Source organism: Echinops telfairi, unplaced genomic scaffold (assembly GCF_000313985.2).
Source record: "Echinops telfairi isolate 266 unplaced genomic scaffold, ASM31398v2 ScPeMD7_2;HRSCAF=8, whole genome shotgun sequence".
NCBI lineage: Eukaryota > Metazoa > Chordata > Mammalia > Afrosoricida > Tenrecidae > Echinops > Echinops telfairi.
The window spans coordinates 47,852,650-47,878,005 of NW_022103898.1; the positions used below are offsets into that span (position 1 = coordinate 47,852,650).

A 25,356-nucleotide genomic window follows, 5' to 3' on the forward strand; every position below is an offset into this window, starting at 1 on the left:
AGGAGAAAATATGTCCTAACACCCTGTGGAGTTTAGGAGCCACTAAGACACATAGACACACAATATTGCTAGTTTTTCTAAACTCCTTCATATTTTTAATGAAATGCAGGAGGGAAGGAAATTCATATCTTAATTATAATAAAACAGCCTCTGTAATGAAGGCTCTCTTCTACCCTCATAAAGCAGTTAGGAATGCACACTCTCTATCAAGGGCAAATAAATAAAATAATCTAGTTAATTAGAGTGATGTAGAAATATGAAATTCAGAGCCAAGCCAAATTTTGCATGTGAGTTGACTCTAGATCACTGTTTTTCTGTTTGCTTGAGAAATGTTAAGCATGTCAGGAGGGAGAGGGGAAAGGGGAACTTAAGAAGCAAATCTACTCAAGTTCAACTTCAAAGCATAAGACACAAAGCCTCTCCTTCAAGTCTGAAGTGCTGAGAAAGGCCACAGTGGAAAAGATGTGCTTCTGCAGGCCACTGTGGTGGTCCCACTCAGAATACCGGCTCTCAACTCCTGAACCCCTTCTCGTTATCCTCTCTGCAGACCCTGCTCTCCCACTCCATTTCTCTCCCAATAACTGGAGAATCAGTGGTCCAACCATGCTAGGAATTTTTACAGTCAAACAACATCTCACTGAGAAAAGCAAGTACTTCCACGTAAAGGCACAATCCCGAAGGAGGTGCAGGTCAGTGCCCGTGGAATGGAAATGACACGGTGGTCAAGTGCAGAGATACTAATTCTACTGTGACAAATGTATGGTAACTAAGTGGAGGAACCTTCATGATTGTTGGGGGGTGGGGTAAACATATGATAATTTGAGGCCCCATTCCTCACTTTACTTGGTCATGTTATTAGTGCCGTGGCGATCTCCTAGGTAATGGTAAATATTGTGGCTCTCAAAATCCACTGCTAGTGAGTCAGTTCTGACTCTTACCACCGCCGCATGAGAGTAGAACTGCCCCGGTGGGTCTGTGACTGCAACGCTTCATGAAAGTATGAAGCCAAGTCTTCCATTTGCAGGGCAGCTGGTGAGTTTGAACTGCTTACCTTCTTAGGTTAGCAACTTAATGCATAGTCACTATGCCACACAGGCTCCTTGGCATGGCACTAGCGGGTGAAATTTTTATTATTATCATGGACAATAAGGTTTCTCTAGGTCATTTCTTTTCCCACCCAACCAGGTTAAAGATGGGAGAAAGCTCACTAATCACAAGGGCTTTGAATCAGTAAATTTAACTACAGTTTAACTCTTGAATTTTTCCGATAATCTTATTTTTGGGTACTTTTCAGTGGAATTTTCCAGTTTCCCTGATCTTTTCCTACCATTCTAAAAGTGTGCATGTGAATATATTCCATTATTTGGTCTCAGGTAGGTTTTAAAATCAACTTTTGATTATGTCTTATTTACACACACACACATAGACCCCTCATACATCCAAAATAATCGGCACTGGAAATGACTACTGGATTCAAAATAAGCATTATATTTCTAGCCCAATTTCACTACTTGTTGAGTTCTTTTGGGGTGAATGCATTCAACTTCTTTGTGCCCCCAAGTTTCCTTTGAAAACGGAGTAAAATAATAAGCCCACAGGAGTGTTATGACAGCTAAGTTAGAAAATAAATGTGAATTCCAAGGAAACCGAAGTCGATTTTCTTCACTATATATTCTCAGCATTTAGAACAACTAAGTACATATTTATTAAAAACTGAATACTTAAGAAAGCATCTAGCTAATATCTTGACACATGCAGTGGAAGAATAAGGTTTAGTCACAATTAATTAACTAGCCTTAAATAAGCAAGCAAACCAAAGAATCTTGGATGTGTTGAACTGTTTAGGAGCACCTAATTATTGTATGTGATCAGAAAAGGTGGATTGTGTGAAGAATGCGGCATTAGGATTGGAGGAAGGCTTATCAACAACCTGCATTAGGCAGATAACACAACCTGGCTTGCTGAAAGTGAGGAGGACTTTGAAGCATTTGCTGATGAACACCAAGGACTGAAGCCTTCAGTAAGGAAGGATCACAATTCATTGTAAAGAAAGTGAAAATCCTTACCACCAGACCAATAGGTAACATCATGATAAATGAAGAAGGGCTTGAAGTTGTCAAGGATTTCGTCATGCTTGGATCCACACAGTTCTCATGGAAGCAGCAATCAAGAGGTCAAAGGATACATCCCATTGGATCAATAAGCCATTCAAGACCACTTCAAAAGTGTTGAAAAGAAGGTTGTAAGTTTGAAGACTAAGGCGGACCTGACCCAAACCATGGCATTTTTAACTGCCTCGTATGTACGTGGAAATTGGATAGTAAATAAAGAAAACCACATGCATTTTCACTGTGGTGCTGGAGAAGAACACTGAAAGAAGTCGGCCTGCTAAATGACAAACAGGTCTGCCTCGGAAGAAATACAGCCCGAGTCCACCTCAGAGGCCAGGCTGGTGAGACCTCAGTTTACATACTTGGGAATGATTGTGAGGAGAGATCAGTCCCTGGAGAAGGACGTCTTGCAAAGTGGAGGGGCAGCAAAAGAGTAGAAGAGCCCAGGTGAGATGAAGTGACACGGAGGTTGCCTCCCTGGGCTCAAGTTGAGGACAGGTGCGAGGATGGGAAAGACTGCAGCACACGTGATGGTCCATTAACACAACGACAGGTATTCTGTGAGACTCCCTGGGTACTACAAATGCTTAACATATCAGTCTGCCAACCTAGAAGTTAGAAGTTCAAGTCTACTCGGAGCTATCAGCAAAGGAAATCTGGCAATCTACTTCTAAATGTCAGCCTCTGAAAACAGGAGTACAGCTCCACTACGATGCACCTGACTTTTAATCAATTTGGCAACAACTTGTGCTGGCACTGCTGGCACTCTTGCAAACTCCCAGAGAAGAAGGAAAATAAATTAAATAAATAAATAAGGGATCCGCTGACCTCAATTTGGTTTTGACTACTATTGTCCTCATAGGACAGAGTAGAACTGCCCTGTGAGTTTCTGAGACGAACCCTTTGTGGGAGTAGAAAGCCTCACCTTTGTTCCAAAGAGCAGATGGTGGTTTTGAACTGCTGACCTTATAGTTAGCAGTCAATGTGTAACCTAAGACACCACCTGGGCTGACACCTGTGCTTTCTCAGCACCTTATATAAAGTTCGATTAGCAATCACAATACAGTATAATTACCTTGTATGTGCTTACCAAAAGGTTAGGATAATATATTATCCATTGTTATATTTTTAGTACCCATAAAACTATCTATTATGTGTGTAGAGAATAGATTATTTACATTTAAAGTAATTGTAGGCAAGGAGCATTCTTCCAAGGGCAGTAAATATGAAAAAAATAAACGTTTCTTTCACAATACCATTTGTCCCTTTTTTATCTTCTACTTTAGCTCAAGTTGTGGAAAAACACTAATATCAAGAGTATTGTAGTCAGGCATTTGAAAGAGATCCATCCACCTCCACAATATACTACCGATGAATCCTTAGATAAAAGATTTAATTTCCATATGCCTCAGTTTCCCTGTCTGTAAACAAAGTTAGTAATACTATACATACAGAGTCCAAGGAAATCATCCATAAGTCCACGCACACAGTAGTAGCACACACCGAGCCTCACTTAATGGTAGTTATTACCATTATTACCACAGGCTCTAGGTATATGGAAATGAAGGCTAAATAACTCAAATGGATTATTTCTCTTCCTCATTGAATAATATGGAAGCCAGCACAGCCGTGGAGAAGATTACACTGCAGAGTGCAAGAGGAATCAAAGACTACAAATTATCCTGTCTGACGACTGGCGACATCAGGCTGTGGCTTTGACAACTTAAACTCAGCCGTTTTCCTTCTCAGCCAGCCCATTTTTCAACTGGGACCTCTACATTTTCTCCTTTCTTGCATCTCACCACAAATACTTTTTGTTGTTGTTGAGTCGTCCCTTATTTTTAACAATAGGATTGTCACTTGTTTATCCAATAGCGAGAAACTAAAGTCATATTGTATGGACGAAAAAGAGGGTAAAATTAAACACCCTTTGGGTCCTATACTACTTTTGAAAGAAATGCAGCTAGAATGCTCCAGTGAGTCAAGAGTAGCAGGACCCTCCTCTACTTTGGACAGGTTGTCAGGAGAGGCCAGTCCCTGGGAAAGAACATCATGCTTGGTAAAGCAGAAGACCAGTGAGACCCAGGAAGACCCTAACAAAATGGACCGTGACCGCCAACGTGGCTGCAACAAGGGGCTCAAAGGTAACAATTGTGAGGATGGTGGAGGACGGGACAGTGTTTTTCATTCTGATGTACATAGGGTTGGGCAGCACACGTAACAAGAACAGGATAGCAGTGGTAGCATTTGTAAAAGCCTATCATATTCCTGGAATTTTGAGCGAAAGACCTACTGCTGATGCCTACAATTCCCTGCTCCTGAGTTTGTGCTGCCACGCTTGGAAGTTGGAAGAGGGTAGAGAAGATGTGCCCTGGTATTTGTAACTGTCCACTTAACCAACCCCAAGGTGAGCATCCTTAAACAAAAGAGTTCTACATTGAGAAATAACTTATTTTAAGCAGGAACATACTGTGAGTAATGGAAATTAACCAAATTAGGAAGAAAAAGACACTATGGTTTTTGTTTTTGTGTGTGTGAAGCTTTTGGCAGCTACAAAAATAAACATTCCATTTGAATGCAGGCTTAAATCCTGCTGCCAACCTGGACTGACAAAATGCAAATACTTAATTAACCACTTAACAGAGGGACTCCTTGCAGGAAACAACTACAAATTAGGAAAGGGTGGGGAAAGAGAACAAAGCCTAATTTCAAATGAAAGTGGAGTTTTAATAGAAAAAGAAAAGGTGGGGTGAAACAAAAAGGCCAGATCTGGATAAAACATAAGTTTGATTTAAGAACACAGGGTTTCCATTATTAACTTCTAATGTTAAATGTTCAACTGAAAATTTTCCAATATGAAAAGGGTTCTTGATAGCATTGGTTTGGTTTTGTTTTAATTGAAGCAAGGCAATATTATGTCTAATGAAAGAACTGGAAAGAGAGGTCTAGTGGCAAAGTTGGCTCTACTCTAATATAATTGAAGACAATGAGAAGGTCAGAGGGAGGGAGAAAGAGGAGAGCAGGAGGGGGAGGAGATGAAGGAGAGGGAGAGAGAGAGGGAGGGAGGGAGGGAGAGAGACTGGGGGGAGAGAGAGAGAGAGAGAAGGAAAGAGGCAGAGAGACACAGAGAAAAGAAGGTAGTGTCTTATATCCCTGTCCTACTAAAACATCTTTTTTCGGTTTGGGTGGGTGGGATTTTACAACATTTAAGAGCATTTCATTGGGAAGATCTAATTCTCAGGGTCTATTATGAGATTCCAAATCTTGCTATTTATTAGAATTACATGCAGCGTTTTCAAAAACTAGATTCCCTTCCCAATGTCTCCATCAACTCACTTTCAGAATATAAGCCAACGAAAAGATTTTTATTCAGTCAACTCCAATTTGACACAGCAATTTCTGTTTTCAAGTAATTCCCCACTAGAGACTAATCATCATCCAAGTTTGGTATATTCAAAAGAAATTCACAGTGAATCCTAAAACATTTTTAAAGTAAAGATATTATGTTAATTAAACCAAATATCCTTAATTTGGCTAATTGCTATTGTTCATGGTGTCTTACGTTTTGGAACACGTTACGCTTCAAGACAGATTTTTAAATACAAGTATGTGCTGATTCAGAAACTAACAAACCACACCCACGTACACGACCCAGGTATCTGAGTTGACAAGACACGAGACCTTCATCCTGAAGTCAGAGGGGAGACCTTCATCCTGAAGTCAGAGGGAAACTAAAAAACAGGAATGGAAATATAGGCTGCAAGCCACCTAGTGTGCACTGATGGGGACGCAGCCCCAAATTCCCAACCCCAGTGAGCCTCACCTCCTACAAACTGGTGGCGCATTCCATTTTTGCCTGGTGTGATCATGTAGCCACCAATGGGAAAGCATGCGCTCGGGTTGCTCTATCACTAACTTGGTGACCTTGACCACCTGGAAGGCATGCCCCCACAGACACAGGTGTTCACACAACATCCTATCTCACAGAATGGATTGTAGAGGGTAAGGGACACATGCTTGTAGTGTGTTTACTAAAATCAAAAACTTTGGGTCTAATCTACAGACTGTCTCAATCCGATAAAGCTACGTATTAAGATTTAGGATTTCTTAAAAGTACGTGGTTTGAATATTATTAAGGTATATAAAACATTTAATGAAATGTGTCTTCGAGAAAAGTATTGCGTTAAAGACAAAGTTCTGGTTTTGCTTTCTCCCAAGGACATGGTGAAATAAACTAAACTGTTTAACAACAGCAGCAAAACTAGCCTCAATGTTTCCCAGGAAAGGTTTGTTGTAATAGAGAGTCTGCATCAGCTGCAACAATATAACTGGCCAGGTTAGGGAAGAATAGGAGGAGGGAAGAGATTAACATTCACCTTTAGGTGGTAATAGTGCTTCCTTTTCTCAAAGGAATGACACTTGAAAGCTGCAAGCTATTGCAGCCCCAGAACTAATCTTGCTTTCTATAAAGCAAGGTAAAAGGAAATATATAGGAAACAGGGTGGTGGGGGATAGAGAAAAGGAAGCCAGTCTCCCCTCCGCTTTCAGATATGTCAGCAACAGCACCATCCTGAATCCAAAGCTGGGAGAAAATAAAACACCCACATTTCAAAATAGGAAATAATAGTATGATATTAACAACAGGGTGCAATGAAGGTTTGGCATAACTAAACAAAAGTTAAATGTTCAGGTGGTGCATTCCAAAAGAATTATCTTTGAAAGAGACATTTTCTTTGTTTGCTTTGGTGAAGAGTACAGCAAACACTCCTGTTTCTGTTGATCAGCATTTCACGGCACATTCCATCCACGAGTCTATGTGGTTCCAGAGAGTCACAGCCACGTTGTGTGCTCAGGGGAACAGAAAGAACATGGCTCACGACTGCTTCAGAGACATAGTGGAATGCTGATGAAAAGAGTAACACTGGCTGTGCCCAAAGTACATGTGCTTTCTTCACACATAAAACCAAGCCTACAAAAATAGATGTCATACTCCTTATTTTAGAAACGGGGTGCCTTCTGTTACATGGAGTTTAGTAATTCACAGACAGAAAACTGAGTTTCGATTTAAATCTAAGCCTGCAAACATGAGTCACATAGTCTATCTACCCTAGTCTTATATGCTTGCATAAAAAATTAGCCAAAGACCAAATTTGTTCAAAATAAACATCAGTTATTTTTACATTATATTAAATATATTTGTTTGCAGTATACTGTAAAATTGTTGAAAAATAAAAATCTACACTCAATGAGCGCAATGGCATCCCACAACTCATGTGGGCAGTGCTAATTAGTGGCTAATGCAGCAAACCTTCTGAAGATGCTCTCTTAATCCGGGTGCAAGATACTCAGTTATAGTTTGCCTTGTGTGAACTTGTTTTTCTTTTCCTAAGCTTCAACTAGAACTTGAATATAAGCAATTGTTGGTTCCAAAGTTGGCTCCTGATCTGCTTTTGACTGTGAATATAGAATTGTGTGCTATTTCTTTCCACCGGTACAATTAATTGGATTCCTGTATAAGCCCATCTAGTGAAGTCAAAATATACAGCTACAATTTATGCTGTTGAAAAAAAGTTATTTCCAGTGACTACTTCTTATTGCAATAGTCGATCATATGATCTCTGGCGTCATTATTATCCCAAGGCTATGTTTCCCAATGAGGGAGCCTCCTATTGACAAATGCTGCACACTAATCAGCAGTAATTATCAATGCATCTTGATTGCACATTTGATCATTTTTGACTGAAGAAGTGATAGAGTAGGTCAGTGTTTTCATCGTTGGCATTAATAGTCATATAAATTGGTCTTCCTGGTAGGCTTATAGTTATCATACTTTCACCGACAGCATTGTACTTCAGAAGAGATGCAGAAATGTTCATTTTGACCCTGAGATTATCACTCTCCTCAACTGATCGTTCTTGGTATAGCAAACCACATGGTTTTCTGACTCAAAATGCCTAAATCCAGTCTATTTCGGCTAACAAATGCTTATGATACTGATCTTCACACATTCCACATCCTTGTTTACAAATTTTAATTTCCCTAGAATCATACTTAGCATGTATGTTCCAATTATTAATAGACAGCTCCAGCTGTTTCTTCTCTTTCTGAGTTAAGCCACATCAGCAAATGAAGGTCCTGAAAACCTTCTTCCACCCACATCGTGAATGCTGCCTTTACTTTCAAGAGGCAAGCATCTCCCCACTCATACTGAAAGCTCTTTAAACGCTGACTCATCTTCCAGCACTATTATCAGGCAGCGTTTTATTGCTATGTATCAGGTTTTCTTTGGCCAAGTGTTTCAGAAGTAGATGACCAGGTCCTTCTACTCAATGGTCACCCTATTGCCAAGAAATACTGGCATAGGTTCTAGCATCACAGTAACCTGAGAGCTACTACAGTACAAAGTGACAGGCGAGTGGCAGGCTGTGAACAACGAAAAAGGAACAACACTCCTTAGGTTTCCATTTTTCAAATAGTTTTAGCTGTTAGTAATGCCATGCTAAGCATTTGAGCATGATAATATAGTAAGAACTATAAATTGGCCCTATGTATATTTCTTATACTGTATATTAATGCCCTCCAAAGGTTAAGTTAGATCAAAAACTCAAACTCACAGCCATCAAATCAACTGTGACTCAGAAACCCTAGGGAACATAAAAAAAACCTGCCCCTGGGTTTACAAGCCTCATCTCTCTCCCTAGGAGCTCCTAGGGGTTTTGAACTGTTGACCTTGAGTGGCAGTTATATAATCTGTCACTTGCAAAGGAGTGGTGTCTAGCCTGTCAATCAGATTGCAGCCAATGAAGCCTCTGTGTGGGCCTGGCCTTCTCCTGGGAACTCCTTTCTCCCTGAAGGAGGGACACACCCTTGCTGTTAGGCATTCCTGATGACAATCCAGATGGAGATAAACTGATCCAGCCAGAGCCCTGCAGCTGGAGGAGCCATGTGGAGACCCACACCAGCACTGGGATGCTTCCACCCACTGGCCTATGATCTTCCCGCATTCGGCATTATTGTATATGTTGCTTGATCTGAAGAGAAATTTATAGACTGGTATAGGGTATATGGGCTAATATCAGACTTCTGGACTGAACTGGGATGTTTTCTTAATAAATAAGTGTTCTTTATATAAAACTCTATGAATTTGTTTGTCTAGTTTACGCTAACTAACACACCTTGCCATAAGCAGCCCAACAAGTAACCACTAAACTACCAGGGTTCCCAAAAGGATGCTATGGTATTAGTAACAGCTACAGCAACTAAAAACTTAAATGCTAAGTGATTTTGCTTGGTTGGTTGTTTATTGTTTCTGTTCTTTTTTAACGTATGGCTTATTTTTAAAAGCCAACCATCCAGCTTATCAGTATAGCTTCTGTGTTGAATATAATTGATATGGAATTTATGTTTAGCCGTATCTTCATAGAAATTCACTACCCAATTTTCCATCTGTCTGCTTTCTACACACTCACTCAGTCATTTATTTGTTAGACGTCCTTCAGTTTTCTTCCGTTGTTCCTTTCGTTTTCTTTGAAACTTAATCATAAACACAATGCCAACCACATACCAAACACAGGCATTGCAGATTCCCCTATCAGATCAAAGAGAAGTACTCTGATCTTTGCATTTAATTTGATTCTTTGAGATTAAATGAATAAACATGGGGAAAGAGAAAGAAAGGTTCTTTGGAACGGAAACACTGACTTCACTAATCAAGGACCTAATTACTGCAGAAACATGTATTAAATTCTGGATTCATGCTATTTCACTTGATGCGAGAGTTATAATCAAACCAACGGAGCATACAGGAGCCATCTGGGTGCAGCAGAGTTGTAAAGACAAAGCAGGAGAGCAAGGGCACATTGACCTTCTGGTCACCACATCACCAGACTGTGAGCATTTAAAAGGTACTGCACTTCCCTTTTGATTTCTTGTTATCAGTTGGCATGAAACCTAAAAATATTTAAACAAAAAATAAAACTTGCACCACCATACAAACTCAACATAGCGTCACATTTCATACTGATCTAAATCTCAGTGAAATCGACTTAAGAGTCCATCTTATTTCCACACCCATCCCACCTTACTCCTCCTCTTTTTGCAGAATTCTTATTCATGTAATCTGGTTTTCTACAGCTAAAACTGCATTTGAGATATCAACATCGAATTCGCATTTGCACTGTTCCAAGCATTTTAGACAGGACTCTGGCTTCTAGGGAATGACACTGCATTCAGTATTTACGCAGACCACATAATTTTTTCCGGCACTGACAGGACAAGAGTGGAGTATGAGTAACTTGATCATCAGGAGATCCCCACCAGGCAATTTGATTCCTCTGTGGCAGCAGGTTATTGAAAGCTGAGCCTAGTGATGTATGCATCCATGGTCAAATGAGAACAGCACAGCCGCTTTCAATGCGACCCATTATTTATTCATCACTAAGTCCCATTTTTGTGTCATTTCCACTGATTATGTATTGAGTTAACTGGTTGAAATTCAGTGTTGATAGGGTATTTTATTCTGTGACATTAAAAGGACTCTTAAAAAATATTCCATCTTCCTGTATGAAACAGTACAAAACAAAGAGGGATTTTGTACTGGTGGCCATTCAAAGTAATATGTGAGCATTTTCAGCAGTATTACAACGGGCATAGAGAGAGCCCTTTAAGGATTACTGTTTTCTCATTCAGAACATAATCATATCAAACAGTAATGAGTAACAGTAGACTAATCTTCAGAAAGTAAATGTTCTTGTTTTGTTAATGCTAAAGAATGGCATATACACTGCTATGAGGCCCATCTACTAAAATGAGATGAAATCTCCACTCCCAAGTTTGATTCTTAGGTTTAGGGAAGGTAAGAGATGCTCCTACCAGGCTACAAGATTAAGCTATTTGGACTTACCTAAACTCCTCTCATGGACCAGCAGAAGGGCAAACACATTTAAAGCCCATATATCGAGTCCCAACATTACTGGGGTCACAGCATGCATTAAAAGTCCCTTTCTGCATTATACCTACATAATTGCCATGACAACGGCTTAGTGTGGGTTTGTCATGTGCAGAGTTTCCTTTTTTTGCATTGTTCATGCTACAACCACCACTCTTTCTTATGTCTTCAGTTACGAATGCCTAAATCCTAATCGGCTCCCAAGGTCCTGCTCAAGTATTCTCAGATCTAAAGATGTTTTCCAATCCCTTCCTCTTTCTCCAACACCTATCTAGCCCTCCCAGTGCCAGCCTTGCTGCCCTCACCACTCTGCAGCTTGAATTTCAGCTCTTTATTGGCATACATTGTTCTCCCTGAATCTCAATGTTCTCATCCTAATCTCTAGTGCACACAGTCCTTCAGGGCAAAAGGATGTTGATTCTGGTCCTTGTCTCTAACACACTGCTTTCCACAAAGACGACATTTCCGAAAGTGCTAATTTGTCAATGATCCGCTGCTCAAATTAAACATTAATATGTGGGGTTCAGGCAAAGCATCACAGAAGCTTCTAATTATCATGTGAAGGCTGGTTTTTTTTGGGGGGGGGGTTGTTATATAATGATTTTAGGATGGAATTTGTTGCTGTTGTTAGGTTAGGATAGCATGATATCAGTAAGAACTTTTGAAATGGCTTAGGTAAGTATGAGGCATATGAAAAGAACAAGCCACTCCAAGTTTAAATTAGTCAACTTGAAGTTGCACTTAAACTAGAATACACAATCATCTTAAATCAACTGGGCAAAGGAGCCGACCTACAGAATAACACTCCATATTCATCTGACTTTTTGAATTTTAAAATATGTGTGAACCTTGACTTTATTTGTGGCATTATCTGGTTAGCAGTACTGGCAGCTGTTCAACGTTTTATGATTCTACAGGTCATGAATAGTAAATGCTACAACAAGTTTACTGGGAGGAAATCCAAATTCATTTGTCAATGCCCGACAAATAGTCAGCCCTCTAGTTTCAATAAGGCTAGGAAAGGCTAGGATTAGAATGAGATCAGAGTCCCTTGCTATCTCTGGAATTGCACAAAGTCAAGAATAAGGCAAATGAAGGGAGAGAAAATCCTAAAAAAAGGGGAACATTGATTGAAGTAGAATGGCACAGATGTTGATTAAAGCAAATCAGAAACAGCAAATATATCCTGTTTCATTCTGGGAAACAGATAGAGGGTCACAAGCATGACCTAGTCTAGAAAGAAAAGAGACACAGTCGTAAACGGTAACGGTTTCTGCCAACGCCATCCCCAGCAGCTAATCAAATAAAAAGGCACGTGTGGATTCGATGTGCACCTACCTACAGGTCATGGCATGTACCTCCCTCTTCATGCTCTTCTAGACCCAGGTGTCACACAAAAGATGTACAGGAGCACCATGCTTAGCATCCAGGGTTCAAATCAAGAAAACCCACAAACCTCCAACTTTCATCCTCAGAAACCATGCCCGCGACGATAGAGCTACGTGGTTTGGAAGTACGGGGCGGGGCTGTTGGTGGTAGTTTTGTCCTCGTTACTACAGCTCACCATACATTTAAACCTGGAGAATGGCCACCATCAAGGTAAACTGCATTTCCCATAGGCATCTCTCCACAGCCTGCAAATCCTTCAAAATATAGAGTTAAGTTACTTCTCGAAGATGACTAGGTTTTTCAAAAGTGGCCACACTCCCCATTTCCCCCTTGCTAACAGAAGCTCTTATCTTCTTTATCTGATACAGAACCACAGAAATTTAATCGGCAGAGAGTGGACTAGTTAATAATGATCTTAGAAGCAACTGCGGCAAAGTCAAGATAGACACTGTAGAGAAATTGTTAAAAGATCAATCAAAAGGGTTTTATTTCTGCAAAATGATCTGGGCTCACAGGGAGGCTGGTGTGAGCTGGCACGTAACGGATGGCCGACACGGCCTTGTATTCCCGTTTCACTAGTCGTCTGCCTTTGACAGGGTGTGCAATCTTACGACTTATCTATTGCTTGCTTGAGGGGGAAATATGTACATTTGCTCCAGTCACAAGTTTCCATCTTAGGCAGTTTCCGGCTTTCTCAGGTTTTACTGTATTAGAATGATTACCCTGAATTTAAATTCTTCTTCTCACTCTACCCATCCTCTGTAACTGAATAAGTGATTATGAGGCTCATAAAGAAATAAAGGGGGTGGGGTGGGAGGACAGATGTTTCCACATTTGAACAGTTAACAGATGTTAAACAAACATAGAAAATGGCCAGTAGGCAATCAATGACTGATTTGGATAAGTAAGAAAAGCGTTGCTTTTCCTGATTTTATTACCCTGTAGCACCTTGGGTCATGGAGGCTTGTAAAAAGTTTTGTGGGAAGATAAAAGTCTAGTATTTATTTCCAAGACTAGTTTAAGTGAATTTCAAAAGAGGTTGTGTTTTTGTACCTTAGTTTTGATCACATAAAATTAAATAAATGAAAGTAATCTTACAATGCTGTCATGATTATTTGGTGAGAGGTTAAGAACATTGATTTTTCTCATTTTTCTAACAGACATGGCTTCAAATTCCAACTTCCACGCTCAATCTAGGAGGGAAATTCTCCTGTCCTAGAGTGGAGAGTGCAGGATCTCACTAGGTTCTCCTGCACACTTTTTAAGGATTTAACTGTTAAACAAATGTGAATTCAGTGATTCACCAACTACCCACAACTGCCAGGCACACCTCTATGTGCGGATTGGAATGCAGGAAACACACTACATCGAATCTTGAGGCTAAGAACTAAGATGTGCTTAAAGACTTTGTTTCAGTTTTCCTTTGAAAGAGGCAATTACAATTAATAAAGCCATATTCATATCTATGAACATTTAGCTTGTTTTTTTTAAAAAATGTGCATTTTAATTACAAACTACAGTGACCTTGTCCCTGCCTCTCTGCACAGGGATCAGTGCTACCACTACTACTTTTTCTTCTTCTTTTTCTTCACTTCCCCTGCCCTTGGCCCTCTCCCCCTTCTGCCACTACTGACAAAAAGAGTTTAAATGGTGATTATTGTTGTTATTGTTTATATGTATTTGTGAACGTGTTCCTTTTATTTCCTGACTAATATGTTCATAATTTATTGAAATTCTAGTTTATCAATATCCAACCCTCTTATTTCTTAAGTTCCTATCACCTCTCTCAAACAAGCATTTGTTAAATGATTTAAAATTTTAGCATTTTGGCACACTTGGATAGTGCCTGGCAAATGAAAACACTATGTTCATTAAATATTAAATGAAATGCCTAAAGAGCATTTAGGCACCAGATGCTTAGAAACCAGTGTGCATTCATAACTGACTGGGTACCCTGAGTACGTCTAGCATACCCTACCAAAGACACACCATAAAGTTCATCTGTTTCACAGAATGGCAAAGTCCGCATATATAATTTAGTCTTGCAAATATTTGCACAAGCTTTTTGACAGGAGTTTAAAACACTGGCAACTTAGATTCTAGCCAAATTTGGTCATCTCGAGATTTCTGCCTGGACCAAAAGGGTTAGTCTCTTTATTTAAAACTTTAAAATCCAGTATGGAAAAACAGGAGATCTTACAGATACATCCAGATGTCTGTGTTCCTAGAAAAATCTTAGAAACTCTATTAAGCCTTTTCTTACTGCAATGTCAAGGTGGGGAGAAACAGTAGAAGCCTTCCCTTTGGCGAGAACCTGTCCTCTCGTTCTCCAGGCCCACCTCTACCTAGATCTGGTAGACATTTGAGTCTAGGAGCCAGCAACTGACTTTAATAAGAGCTATAGAACCAGCACCATTCGCACACTGCAGAGAAAAGCTAAGTGTGACGCTCTGGTGAAAACACTGCTGACAGAAGAGTAGAAAGGGCGAGCAATACCCCTCTGCTCCTAATCATCTCCAGCTTTGCGACCACCACCATGTTTAGGGGGTGAGTATTTGGCTGGTTCTCTAATTTGCATAATAGGGTTAAACATCTGTACACTGGAGTTTTCTGTTTATATACAAGTTATATTTCAATAGGGCAGGAAAGTTTATTTCATCTGGCAAATCATGATAACCATGATGCAGAGTTAATTGGTAAGATATTTAAGATGATTAGTCTTTTAAGGTCAAAAAGAACTTTCCAAACTCTTTTAATCCACTTCCTTCAAAAAGAATCTCTTTTAACTCACCCCAGGCATAGAAATCTATATATTTTAAAGACACAATATGGAATTTTTCTATAACTTCCATATGTAATCTATGCCAGTGTTTACAAGCCTCGTCGTCATGAAATTCTAAATTAAAGTTTGCTTAAAGTTGCCTGCTTCAACTTGAGTCAATGTTGTGTGTGTGTGTGTGTGTGTGTGTGTGTGTGTTTTTCCAGTTACCGTGGAGTGATTTCTGAATCATGATGACCCTGTGTGTTTCTGATTAGAACTGTACTCTAGGGTTTGCCATCACTGTGATCTTTAAGAAGCAGATTGCCCGACTTGTCGTCCACGGTACTTGTAGGTGAGTTCAAACTACCAACCTTTTGGTGAGTAGCCAAGAACTTACCCATTTGCTCCCAGGGACTTCTAAGTCAATAAGAACCATTCCTTATTTCAAAAGCTTTCAAGCCACCAGGAATTTAAAGACTACTAGGAAAGTATTTTGGCCTTCTCTTTCTTAAGATAAAGAATCACAATTTCCAAGGGCATTTTTTCTTTCTCTTCAACTACATATCTAAGATGCCTTTCCAACACCGCCCACTTCAGTTCATACTGCACAGTCCACAATTCCACACAATCTTCACAACATCTCTAGAAAAGAGCAACACTGTCTCCATATCCAGATTAGAAAACAGATCACTGAACCAGGGCCATGTTACTCTGCCACTGTGAGATAAGCTTTAATTCCATGATCATTTTCTTTCTACAGGGCAGTGATCTGACCTTACATGTTTGTTCATCTTCACATCTAAGTGTCGTGAAAAGATCACTAAGCAGCAGACGGTCTGAAAAATGAACTCGAGTCCTAGTGATTCTACCACCTTTGTGTGTGATCTTCATCTGGTTGGTTCTCTATACCGCAGCTGGAAATAAGGGGACTGGCAGAGATGACCCCTGTAATCCCTTACAAATTTATAAACTGTTATTTCAGTGTTCTCGGGAAGCTCACCAACCTGAAACCTGAGACAGAAAAAGAGCTGACCTGAAGTACTAACTACTAGATAAAGGGTCTGCTGTCCCCACTGCTATCCTTGCTGCTGCCCAGCCTTGCAAGAGATGGTTTCTAGAGACCCTGAACACTCCCCATTTGGAAACTTCTCAGAACACTGATGCCTCGATAGTACTATGCCCTTTCCCTAGCATGAGGGACCCCATACTCTCACCTCCTAAGGGTCCTATCACCACAGGCACTTCTCATTTTCTTAAGCAACAGTGAGGAGACCAAGGTTCCCAGAAAAAATACTAGCTACTCCATTACATTTTAATTTCAAAAAAACAAAAAACGTTCAAGTATATGCCCAATACTGTATGGGGCATACACATGGTGAGAAACTGTGCCAATAATTCTACCCTTAAAATATGTTTAGAGAAGGGAAGATTTCTGAGAAATGCCTCTAAAAAATAGTCCTGAATTCATAGCCCAATTTTCTAATTCATGAACGGGCTGAAGTCGGCATTCTGAATGACCACGAAGATATCCCATAGCTATCAATGAGAAACCCTGAAACAGCGATTAGCCATTACAGGGAGATCCTGCATGGTCAAAGAGAAGCTACTTCACAACTTTCGGTAAGAAATGAGAATTAGACTTATTATATTCATAGATCCAGTAAACACAAGAAACATGCCACTGTCGATACCATTTTAAAAGCCGACAAACAGATTATTTTTTTCTAAATCTTCTTGAAAGAATGATTAAATTTTAATAAGAGTTTGACTTTCAAATCATGTTTTTTCAAGTGTCAAGCTCCTCAGAGTTTTCTTTTAAAGTCCCAGCGTTTAATTTGAAGTCACAAAAGAACTTCATTACACACTCGATTCTCGAGTTCTAAGTGAAAAGGAAAAATGCTTCCCCACAGAGCAGAAGCCCAGCAGTGATTACTCTGCTTACTAGGTGGAAAAATTAGCAATTTTTCTAATAAATGTTTCAGCTCCTATCTCCCTCAATTTTTTTCCCTTACTTTAATTTTTCCCCAATTCAATTTTAAGTGAAATTGGAAATTGCTGTGGGGGAGGGGAATAGTCACTACCATAGAAAAGGGCCAGCTTTCTCAGGGCAAGTTTCCAGAACCATAATTCCTTGCTTAAGAGGCCAAAGGGAAGGCAGGAGTGCGCCTGCACCATGGTTGAGGTTTGCAAACCCAGCCAAGTTTCAGTCTCTATAGCGAACCAGCTCAGCAAGGTTGAGTGCCTTCCCAGTGCGTGAAGATGAGGAGGGGGAGAGGCAGGCTGTTCTCTCAAATGCCCTTGTCCTCCTCCAATCACTGCTTAATGCTCCCTTGGAAAACATTCAGCCCTCTTTAAGAGTATGGGGATGCCACCAGGTCCTGTGAATGTCAAAGCACACTGCACTTGAAACCACTCGGGGACATGGAAGAACAAATATTAAGTCCTGAGGCAAAAGTCTAAATTGGCCTCAAGGCAAAACTTAAAATAACCACTTTCTGTTTTGACTCATCTATTCTTATGCACTCCAACAAGGAAAAGGTGACTATGATTCACTGTTCAAGAATTTGAGCTCCCAGTGCACTGCACACAAGAGCTGTTTTCCAAAGTCAACTCCGGAAAAGTCATATTAACAAATGGCCGAGGATTTCCTTCACTGTAGAATTTAGCATCTAACTCCACCATCCGCTGTAATATCTATTTTTTAGAAAATGTACATTATGGGCAATTTATTTGATTATAGGAAATTTGGGGAGAAGACATCATGAAAAATCACGAGGTTCACATGCTTTGCAGAGAAAAAGTATTGCTCTGCCACCTTGGAAATCATGACAATACGCTGAGAGACCAGACAAACGAACCCATCCGTGATTGAAACCCAGCTTAGTGGAGAAAGGCCAAAAAGGGGCATTTCCAAGCCACCGGAGATCAAAAAGCTAACATTTTAAATTCGATTTCAAGAAGAATAAATTTGCTTCTGAAATAATGGAAAAGGGCCAAGCAATGATTACCCGGTAATTCAAAACGCAAGGGCCAACAAGCACTTACTTTGTAAATGGTAGGTAAGATCTGCTTCATGTTCAGCCGGTGAAAGACAAAGACATCATACACTGCTGACACCGCCAGAACAGTCACTCCTTGTTCCTTCCACAGCATGCTGCATCCCGCGCACAGGCCAGTCCCCAAGAACCAGCACCAAGTCCTGGCGGAGTAGCCTCTCGTAGAACAATGTTTAATGTAGCAGAGCAAGGAGAGGAGGAAGAAGAGGCTGGCGCCGACATCAGCCCGTCCCACGATCCCAGCCACCGCCTCCGTGTGAATGGGGTGAGAGGCGAACATCAAGCCAGCCATGAAGGTCCAGTAACCATCCCCAAGGAGTATCTTGGAGAAGCTGGTGAACAGACCGGTCACTGCTGCATGTAGTAGGACATTGACGAGATGGTAGCTCCAGGGATTCAGCCCTCCAATGGCATGGTTCAGGCGAAACGAAAGCGTGCAAAGTGGGCGGTAGGATTTGTGGCTGCCACTGTGGGTCAGAAGCGTCCCCCAGAAATCATTGTAGAAAATGTGTGTCCATGGCGTCTCTGGCAGGAGGTCCTGATTGGTCTTGATAGCTCGGCTACAAAACAAAATGTTAAAGAAGATGTGTAAGATACAACCAAAAAAATCCGACACTGCTCAGATAACGCCTTCTTCAGAAACTGAGTCACGTGCATTGAGATATGGCTCTCAGGTATGCAAAGGTTCTGCAAACAGGACTGCGTTACTGAAGGTTTCCCACATAGGCTGAATTCAGGATGTCCTCCCCGAAAGTCCCCCATGAATACTTATAGACACTACAATAATGAGAGATCGGTGTCTTTCCTTTCAGAGCTTTCTTCTCCATTAGAGTGCAAATGCCTTTTAAGGATGAACGCAGTGTTTCCACCAGAGGTATAAGTCTCAATAACCAACACATTGCTTCTGAGCAATCCTAACTCAGGGCAACACTGTAGGGCGCAGTAAAGCAGCCCCCTGGTCTCTAAGGCAGTGACTCCTTATGGAAGTGGATAGACGTATTTCCCTACCACAGAGCAGCAAAGCTCCAGAGACCAACCTTTTGGTAGCAGCCAAGCACTTTAATCACCACGCATCAAATGTCTCACAACTGCTCATGAGAATCACGTCAAGGACTCACAATAGTGCACATGCTAGGGCCCCATGACTCTGTGACCCGAGAATCTGGATTTGTCAAGGAGCACAGTCTCAGGTAAGTTTAGAGTGTGAGGGTAACTCCCTAGTGAAAGTCAACTAGAGAGAGAATATCAGTGTTTGTCATACATGCAAATCACCTGGGAGGTCTTGTTAAGGTAGCTTCTGATTCAGTAAATTCAGAGACAGTACATTTGTAACAAGTTCCCAGGTGAGGCAGATGCAACTGGTCCTTGGGCCACATTTCAGCAGACACACTTCAAGGAGCAAGACTACTGTTGTCAGGCCTGTTGAGTTGGTCCCCAGCTCATGACAATCCCATGCACGGAGGAATGAAACACTGCCTGGTTGGTCTTACGTCCCTCCCGTGATTGCTTGCAAATCAATCCACCGTGATTCGTGGGTTTTCATAAGTTGGTTTTCAGAGTAGATCACCAGGCCTTTCTTCCTCATTCCTCTTAATCTGAAAGCTCTGCTGCTATAAGCTGTGCGGCATCATAGAAGCACAGAAACCTCCACTGACATACAGGTGGTGGAGCCAGATGGAAGGCAAGAATTCTACCGGTGAACTATCAAATGAGGAGTAGACCAGGAAGAATGGTTCTCATCACCTCCTGCTAATGAAAGCCAGTGACTGCTCTGTGTGCTCAGTGAAAAAGCAGACATCTGCTAAAATCGGACCCTACAAAATGTTCAATGTGTCAAGGAAAGTTAGCTGCTCCTCAGTATGTTTTCTCCTCTTTTCCATACTAATCTGACTCTCATCATCAGCCAGGCACATAGCATCTTCAGACAATGAATTATTTCCTTTGCTATTTAATATGGTCATAATTAATCTCTGGCCAGTGGGACATAAACAGAGTGCTGTACATACAATATTTCCAGGAAGTACCCTCAAAAGGAAAATCAAAAATCTTTGCCTTCTCTTCCTCCACCACCACACCTCCTTCCTGTCGGGTGGACCACAAATATAACAGTTCAAGTTCCAACAGCCATCTTGGCCCACTCGGTGTCCCCGGAAATAAACAGAGCAGCAGGGTGGAAAGAAACTGAGATCCTGCCACTGTGAGCTACCAAGCCCGCCGGTTGTGGCTTCATGTAGTCTGCTACTCAAGGCTACCTGGCTGGTGAGTATGAGAAATAAATTGCTCTCCTGTTTCAACTGGGACATTTGGGGTGTCTGCAAGTGGCAGCTGAACCCAGTCAGAAGTGGAATCCTTGGTTAACAGAAAACCTACTATATCACAGGGGTTGGATTTTCAGTTTTGATTTAGACTTTTACAAGTCTCCGTGTACTGACTCTGTATTAAATGAATTTCCATATAAATTGGCTTTTAAAATATTAGAAACAGATGTTATTCTGGATTCATTAAATTAAAACACCCTGCTATGACATTCATCAAGAGTCTAACCCACAAGTAATTGCTTAAGACTTGATGGGTTATAATTAAAATTTTAAAGAAGTACGAAAAACTGCCAAATAATGTTTCAGAGAGCTGACTTTAAATAATTCCAAATGGAAACCCAACTGGCCTCTACTAAACATGATCTTAGGAAGTGAGGTTAAGTTGTCTATGATGGATGCAGACAGGCTCATACTATCAAAGGCAGAGCAGTAGACAGCTCAATGGGAAGTGTTCTGGAACACAGCTTTGAGGAACAGCTAGCGAACATCTCATGTTGGACAGAACCTCACCCTCTTAGTGGTAGCTCCATGAAATATAGAGAATCATGATCCCCCAAACCAAGTTTTCAACATGTGATTGGTTCTGTGCCATATAAAACTCTCTAAAGAGGCTTTTTGACAGGAAAATATTAATTCCCTAATACATATATTGGACTGGTGGGTTTTTTGTAATATTCTTTGCTCACCCCTCCAAAAATCCTAGTAATCTGCAGACCAGGTGTCTATCAGAGTGTGAGCTTAAACCAAATTTACGAAATATCATAATTTCACTGTGGGAAAATTCAACAAGGCTTTTCTCTTCATAATGTAATTTTATTACATTGTAGAAAAAATAACTTAAAGGGCTAACAGTGCTAATAAAATGAAAATGGAAGAGCATGTGTAGGTATATAAAAGGAGACTTTAGTATGATAAAATTCTCTGAAGGGCATTATCTGCTTAGACAGATTTTTATTTAGGACAGTGAGTATTGTGACAAAAGGATATACTAAAAGACCAAATTGCACTGGGCTTTAACATATAAGTCATGTCACACATGCAAGTCAATGATAAGGATGCATTACACCACCTCAACACCATATTGGGAAAGAAACCAATGAACAGGAGGCCTTAATAGAATCTGAATAATCTGCTGGAAAAAATGAAAAGGAACAGGCAGTCGTTCAATGCTAAACATAATAGAATTTCATCCATTTGCATTTGCTAGCACAAGCTCAAAATGGAATAGTAAAACCTCTTCTGCCATTTCTCAGCTAATGAAAAAGCCTAACACAAAACAAAATTTCCTGCTGATATTTCTGAGGCTATTTCTGTGAATTGGTGTTGAAAATGCGAAAGACACTAAGGATTTAAGAGATGTTCCACTCCAGGCAAGGTGGAGAAAATTAGAGCAGCAGATGTGAAAAAGGAACAATTGTAGGCCGAATTCCCTAGAGAACATCTGACCGAGAAACTGTCTTTGGAAGAGAAAACATACAGTTTCCACAAGTCGTCAAGGAAGTCTTAACCTGTATCTAGTTTTGTTCATTTGTGGTTCTTTGTTTTTGCTGCCTTATGATTTTTCCTGTAGGAAATGTTGACAGAGGCCAACACTATTGTAAAACTGATGAACGAGGTGACACTGTCATCCTAACTGTCCTTGTGCATGTTGCTCTCACTGCTATTCTTTCCTCTTGGCCTTTTCAGTCACCATCACCCACATGAATAATGACCTGAGCAGGAATGAAGCTTCTCAGGTATTTTCAGCATCCAACAGCACCCTGTTCTGAAGCATTCAAGTCTACTGGTCTGCTGAAGTGTAAGTAAAGGCTAAACCTGACATTTAAGAGAGAGATTTTATAAAAATGTGTAACAGGTTGAAATTTGCTCTGCAAAAGAGACAAGGAACCAAATAGTTTTCACTCCCTTGTTCTGCTCAGAGCTCCGATCCTGTCTGGCTATAGCCAGGGCTACGAGGTCAACACGATGGTTAAGAAAGCTGACCCCGCAACAAACTAAACTGAATGCAGGGCTAGAAAATGATGGGCACGGAAAGGGACTTCACCCCGCTGCACCCCATGTTCCTGGAAAGTGGAGCAAACGCAACACCCGTCTCATGGGACCGTCGTCAAGAAGAATGAATGACTAAGGGGGAACTTGGAGTGCCATCTGCCACCTTTCCCTGTGAGCAACAAAGGAGATCACGCGTAGTGCCACAAGTGTCAGTCTGCGGCTTCTTGGAAGGGATGAGCGTGTAGACCGCCTCCCTTTGCTGGTGTGTCAACCTCCGTGAAGCCAAAGAACGATCAACATATCCCTGCTCTCGTTCCATGAGCACACGTCAACATTCCCAAGCACTGCTTATTTAAGCATGTGCATAATTCAGCACATGGACAACCTCATTTATATAATTGTTCCTGGCAAGGGCAGAATGAAGTCCCTCTAGAGCAGCATTAGGAGGGGAGCATGTAAACCGTCTCCCTGCATTGGCTGCAAAGTGAGACCCACTGTCCATGAAAGACTGACAACTCAGGGAAACTGACTTTATCTCTCCTCTGGGTGATTCTATCCAATGCCTTTGTGAGAGTGGTTCTTTCGTGGCACCTTGACACCTGCACTCTACGGAGTGGGCTACTATGTTCCATGCAATGCAGCTCCTGCCTTGGAGCAGTGCATTGTGACATGTAATACAGTGTGTATATAGTAAAGTAATATTAAAAACATAATAAGCACTAACTTCAATTATGTACCATACAACCAATACTAGCCATCAAGGCAAACATAATAATACTTTCAAACCAAGGTCGTAAGCATTTGTGAAGTGTTTCTTTTGATCTTAAATACATTACTCTTTTCAACCCCCTTCTATTTTTTTAACCATCTCTTTGTACCTCTCCTTAGCTAAGCAAGAAGTATTCCCAGTTTAGCTGGATCAAGTGAAGCTTGAGTATATCGGTAACTGCCTTAGTCATAACTAGCTTGAGTTGTTATTCTGACATGTGAAACCATAAGAGCCCTAAGGCCTACAGTATTGTGTAATTATCAAATAACTTTGTTAGTGTCCATTTTAGTAAATGGGAATTAAAAAAAGATTTTTCCCATAAACCAACTCATTTTCTTTTTTTTTAAATCATTTTATTAGGGGCTCATACAACTCTTACCACAATCCATACATACATCAATTGTGTAAAGCACATTTGTACATTCATTGCCCACGTCATTCTCAAAACATTTGCTCTCCACTTAAGCCCCTGGCATTAGGTCCTTTTTCCCCTCCCTCCCCACTCCCCACTTCCTCATGAGCCCTTGATAATTTATAAATTATTACTTTGTCATATCTTGCCCTGTACGACATCTTCCTCCACCCACTTCTCTGTTGTCCATCCCCCAGGGAGGAGGTCACATATAGTTCCTTGTAATCGGTTCCCTCTTTCCAATCCACTCTTCCTCTACCCTCCCAGTATCGCCACTCACACCACTGGTTCTGAAGGGACCATCCGCCCTAAACCAACTCATTTTCATACATCAAAACTCCCCCACACTCACAGCCCTTCAGTCAGTTCTGACTCCCAGAGACCCTACAGGGTAGAGAAGAACTAACTGCACCCGGGGGTTTAAGACTGTACCTTTTTATGGGACTAGGAAGTCTTATCATTCTCCCACACTGCGGCTGATGGTTTTGAACTACTGACCTTATGTCACTACATCACCAGGGCTCCTCATTGAATAGCATAATTTTCCTTATAATGACATCGAGGTCCTATGTGAGGTCTTCTTCCTGCGTCCCTACATCTATTTTTAAATCAGGATGAGCATTTTAAAGCAGTGAAGCAGATCAGGAAAAAACTCCAACTCACACGTATTTCTTGTGCCTACCTCTACAGGCTCGCTCCTTCCAGCCTTCTTCAGCCGCCACTGCTCTCTGTACGTGGGACTCCACTCCGTGGCAGTGCAGCTGTCTTTAACTTTTTGACTGCAACACAAACTTACTGAATGGTCTGTTTAACTTTTCTCTTTCCTCCAGTCAACATAAGTCTTCTCATATTTCTTAAGTTTCCTCTTTGTACCCAACACATACTCAAAAAACAAAAACAAAACTCACTGCAATCAAATCGGTTCTGACTCACAGTGACCCTGTAAGACGGGATAGAACTGCCTCTGGGTTTCCAAGACTAATACACATCACTATTCCGACAATATGTACGAGGCATGTGAAAACTCTTTGTGAGACTGAAGTAAATAGCTATCCCTGCATGCTTTCATTCCCACTTTGAGCTGGTACAGATGATGTACATACAAAAACTTCCTGAAATATAACCTAATATCATCGCTCCTCTATATAAAAATCCCTCTTATCTTATTTGCTACCAAAATAAATACACTTGTTACAGTCCAGAATTCATAACCCTCCCAATTATGCATTCTAATGCCTGTCATATTTTGTAGTCTCCATGTCTCCACTCATATAATTTCTTTCTTTCCCCTGACTAAGCTGCCATCCTATAACCAGCTCCATCTGTCCAAATATTCTCACCCTGCAAAGTTCATTTCTGAAGCAACTACTACCCGCAAAGACGTTCCCAGTGATGACTGCAGAGTATACTGGTTGACGATCTTGGGCAAATGACACATACCTTAATAGCACCGACTCTTACTAGAATTAGCAGGGATTTCAAAGGGAATAAGACATGGAAACCAGATCAGAACAAGCTAAAGGAAACGTGTACTTTTTAAATGGCTCATAGCTGATTCCAATACTTGTTTTCCCAATCCTATTGAAAATCATTGGCTCAAA

The 25,356-nt window shown here is 40.9% G+C and overlaps 1 protein-coding gene across 1 annotated transcript in view; it reads right to left on the bottom strand.

Annotated features, from left to right (window-relative positions):
• Positions 1–25,356, bottom strand: part of TMTC2 (transmembrane O-mannosyltransferase targeting cadherins 2) — a 512,083-nt gene that overhangs the window by 279,808 nt on the left and 206,919 nt on the right. The window contains exon 2 of the mRNA XM_004700423.2: positions 18,254–18,824. Within this exon, the coding sequence (XP_004700480.1) occupies positions 18,254–18,824 (571 nt within the window). The remainder of the gene's footprint in view (positions 1–18,253; positions 18,825–25,356) is intronic.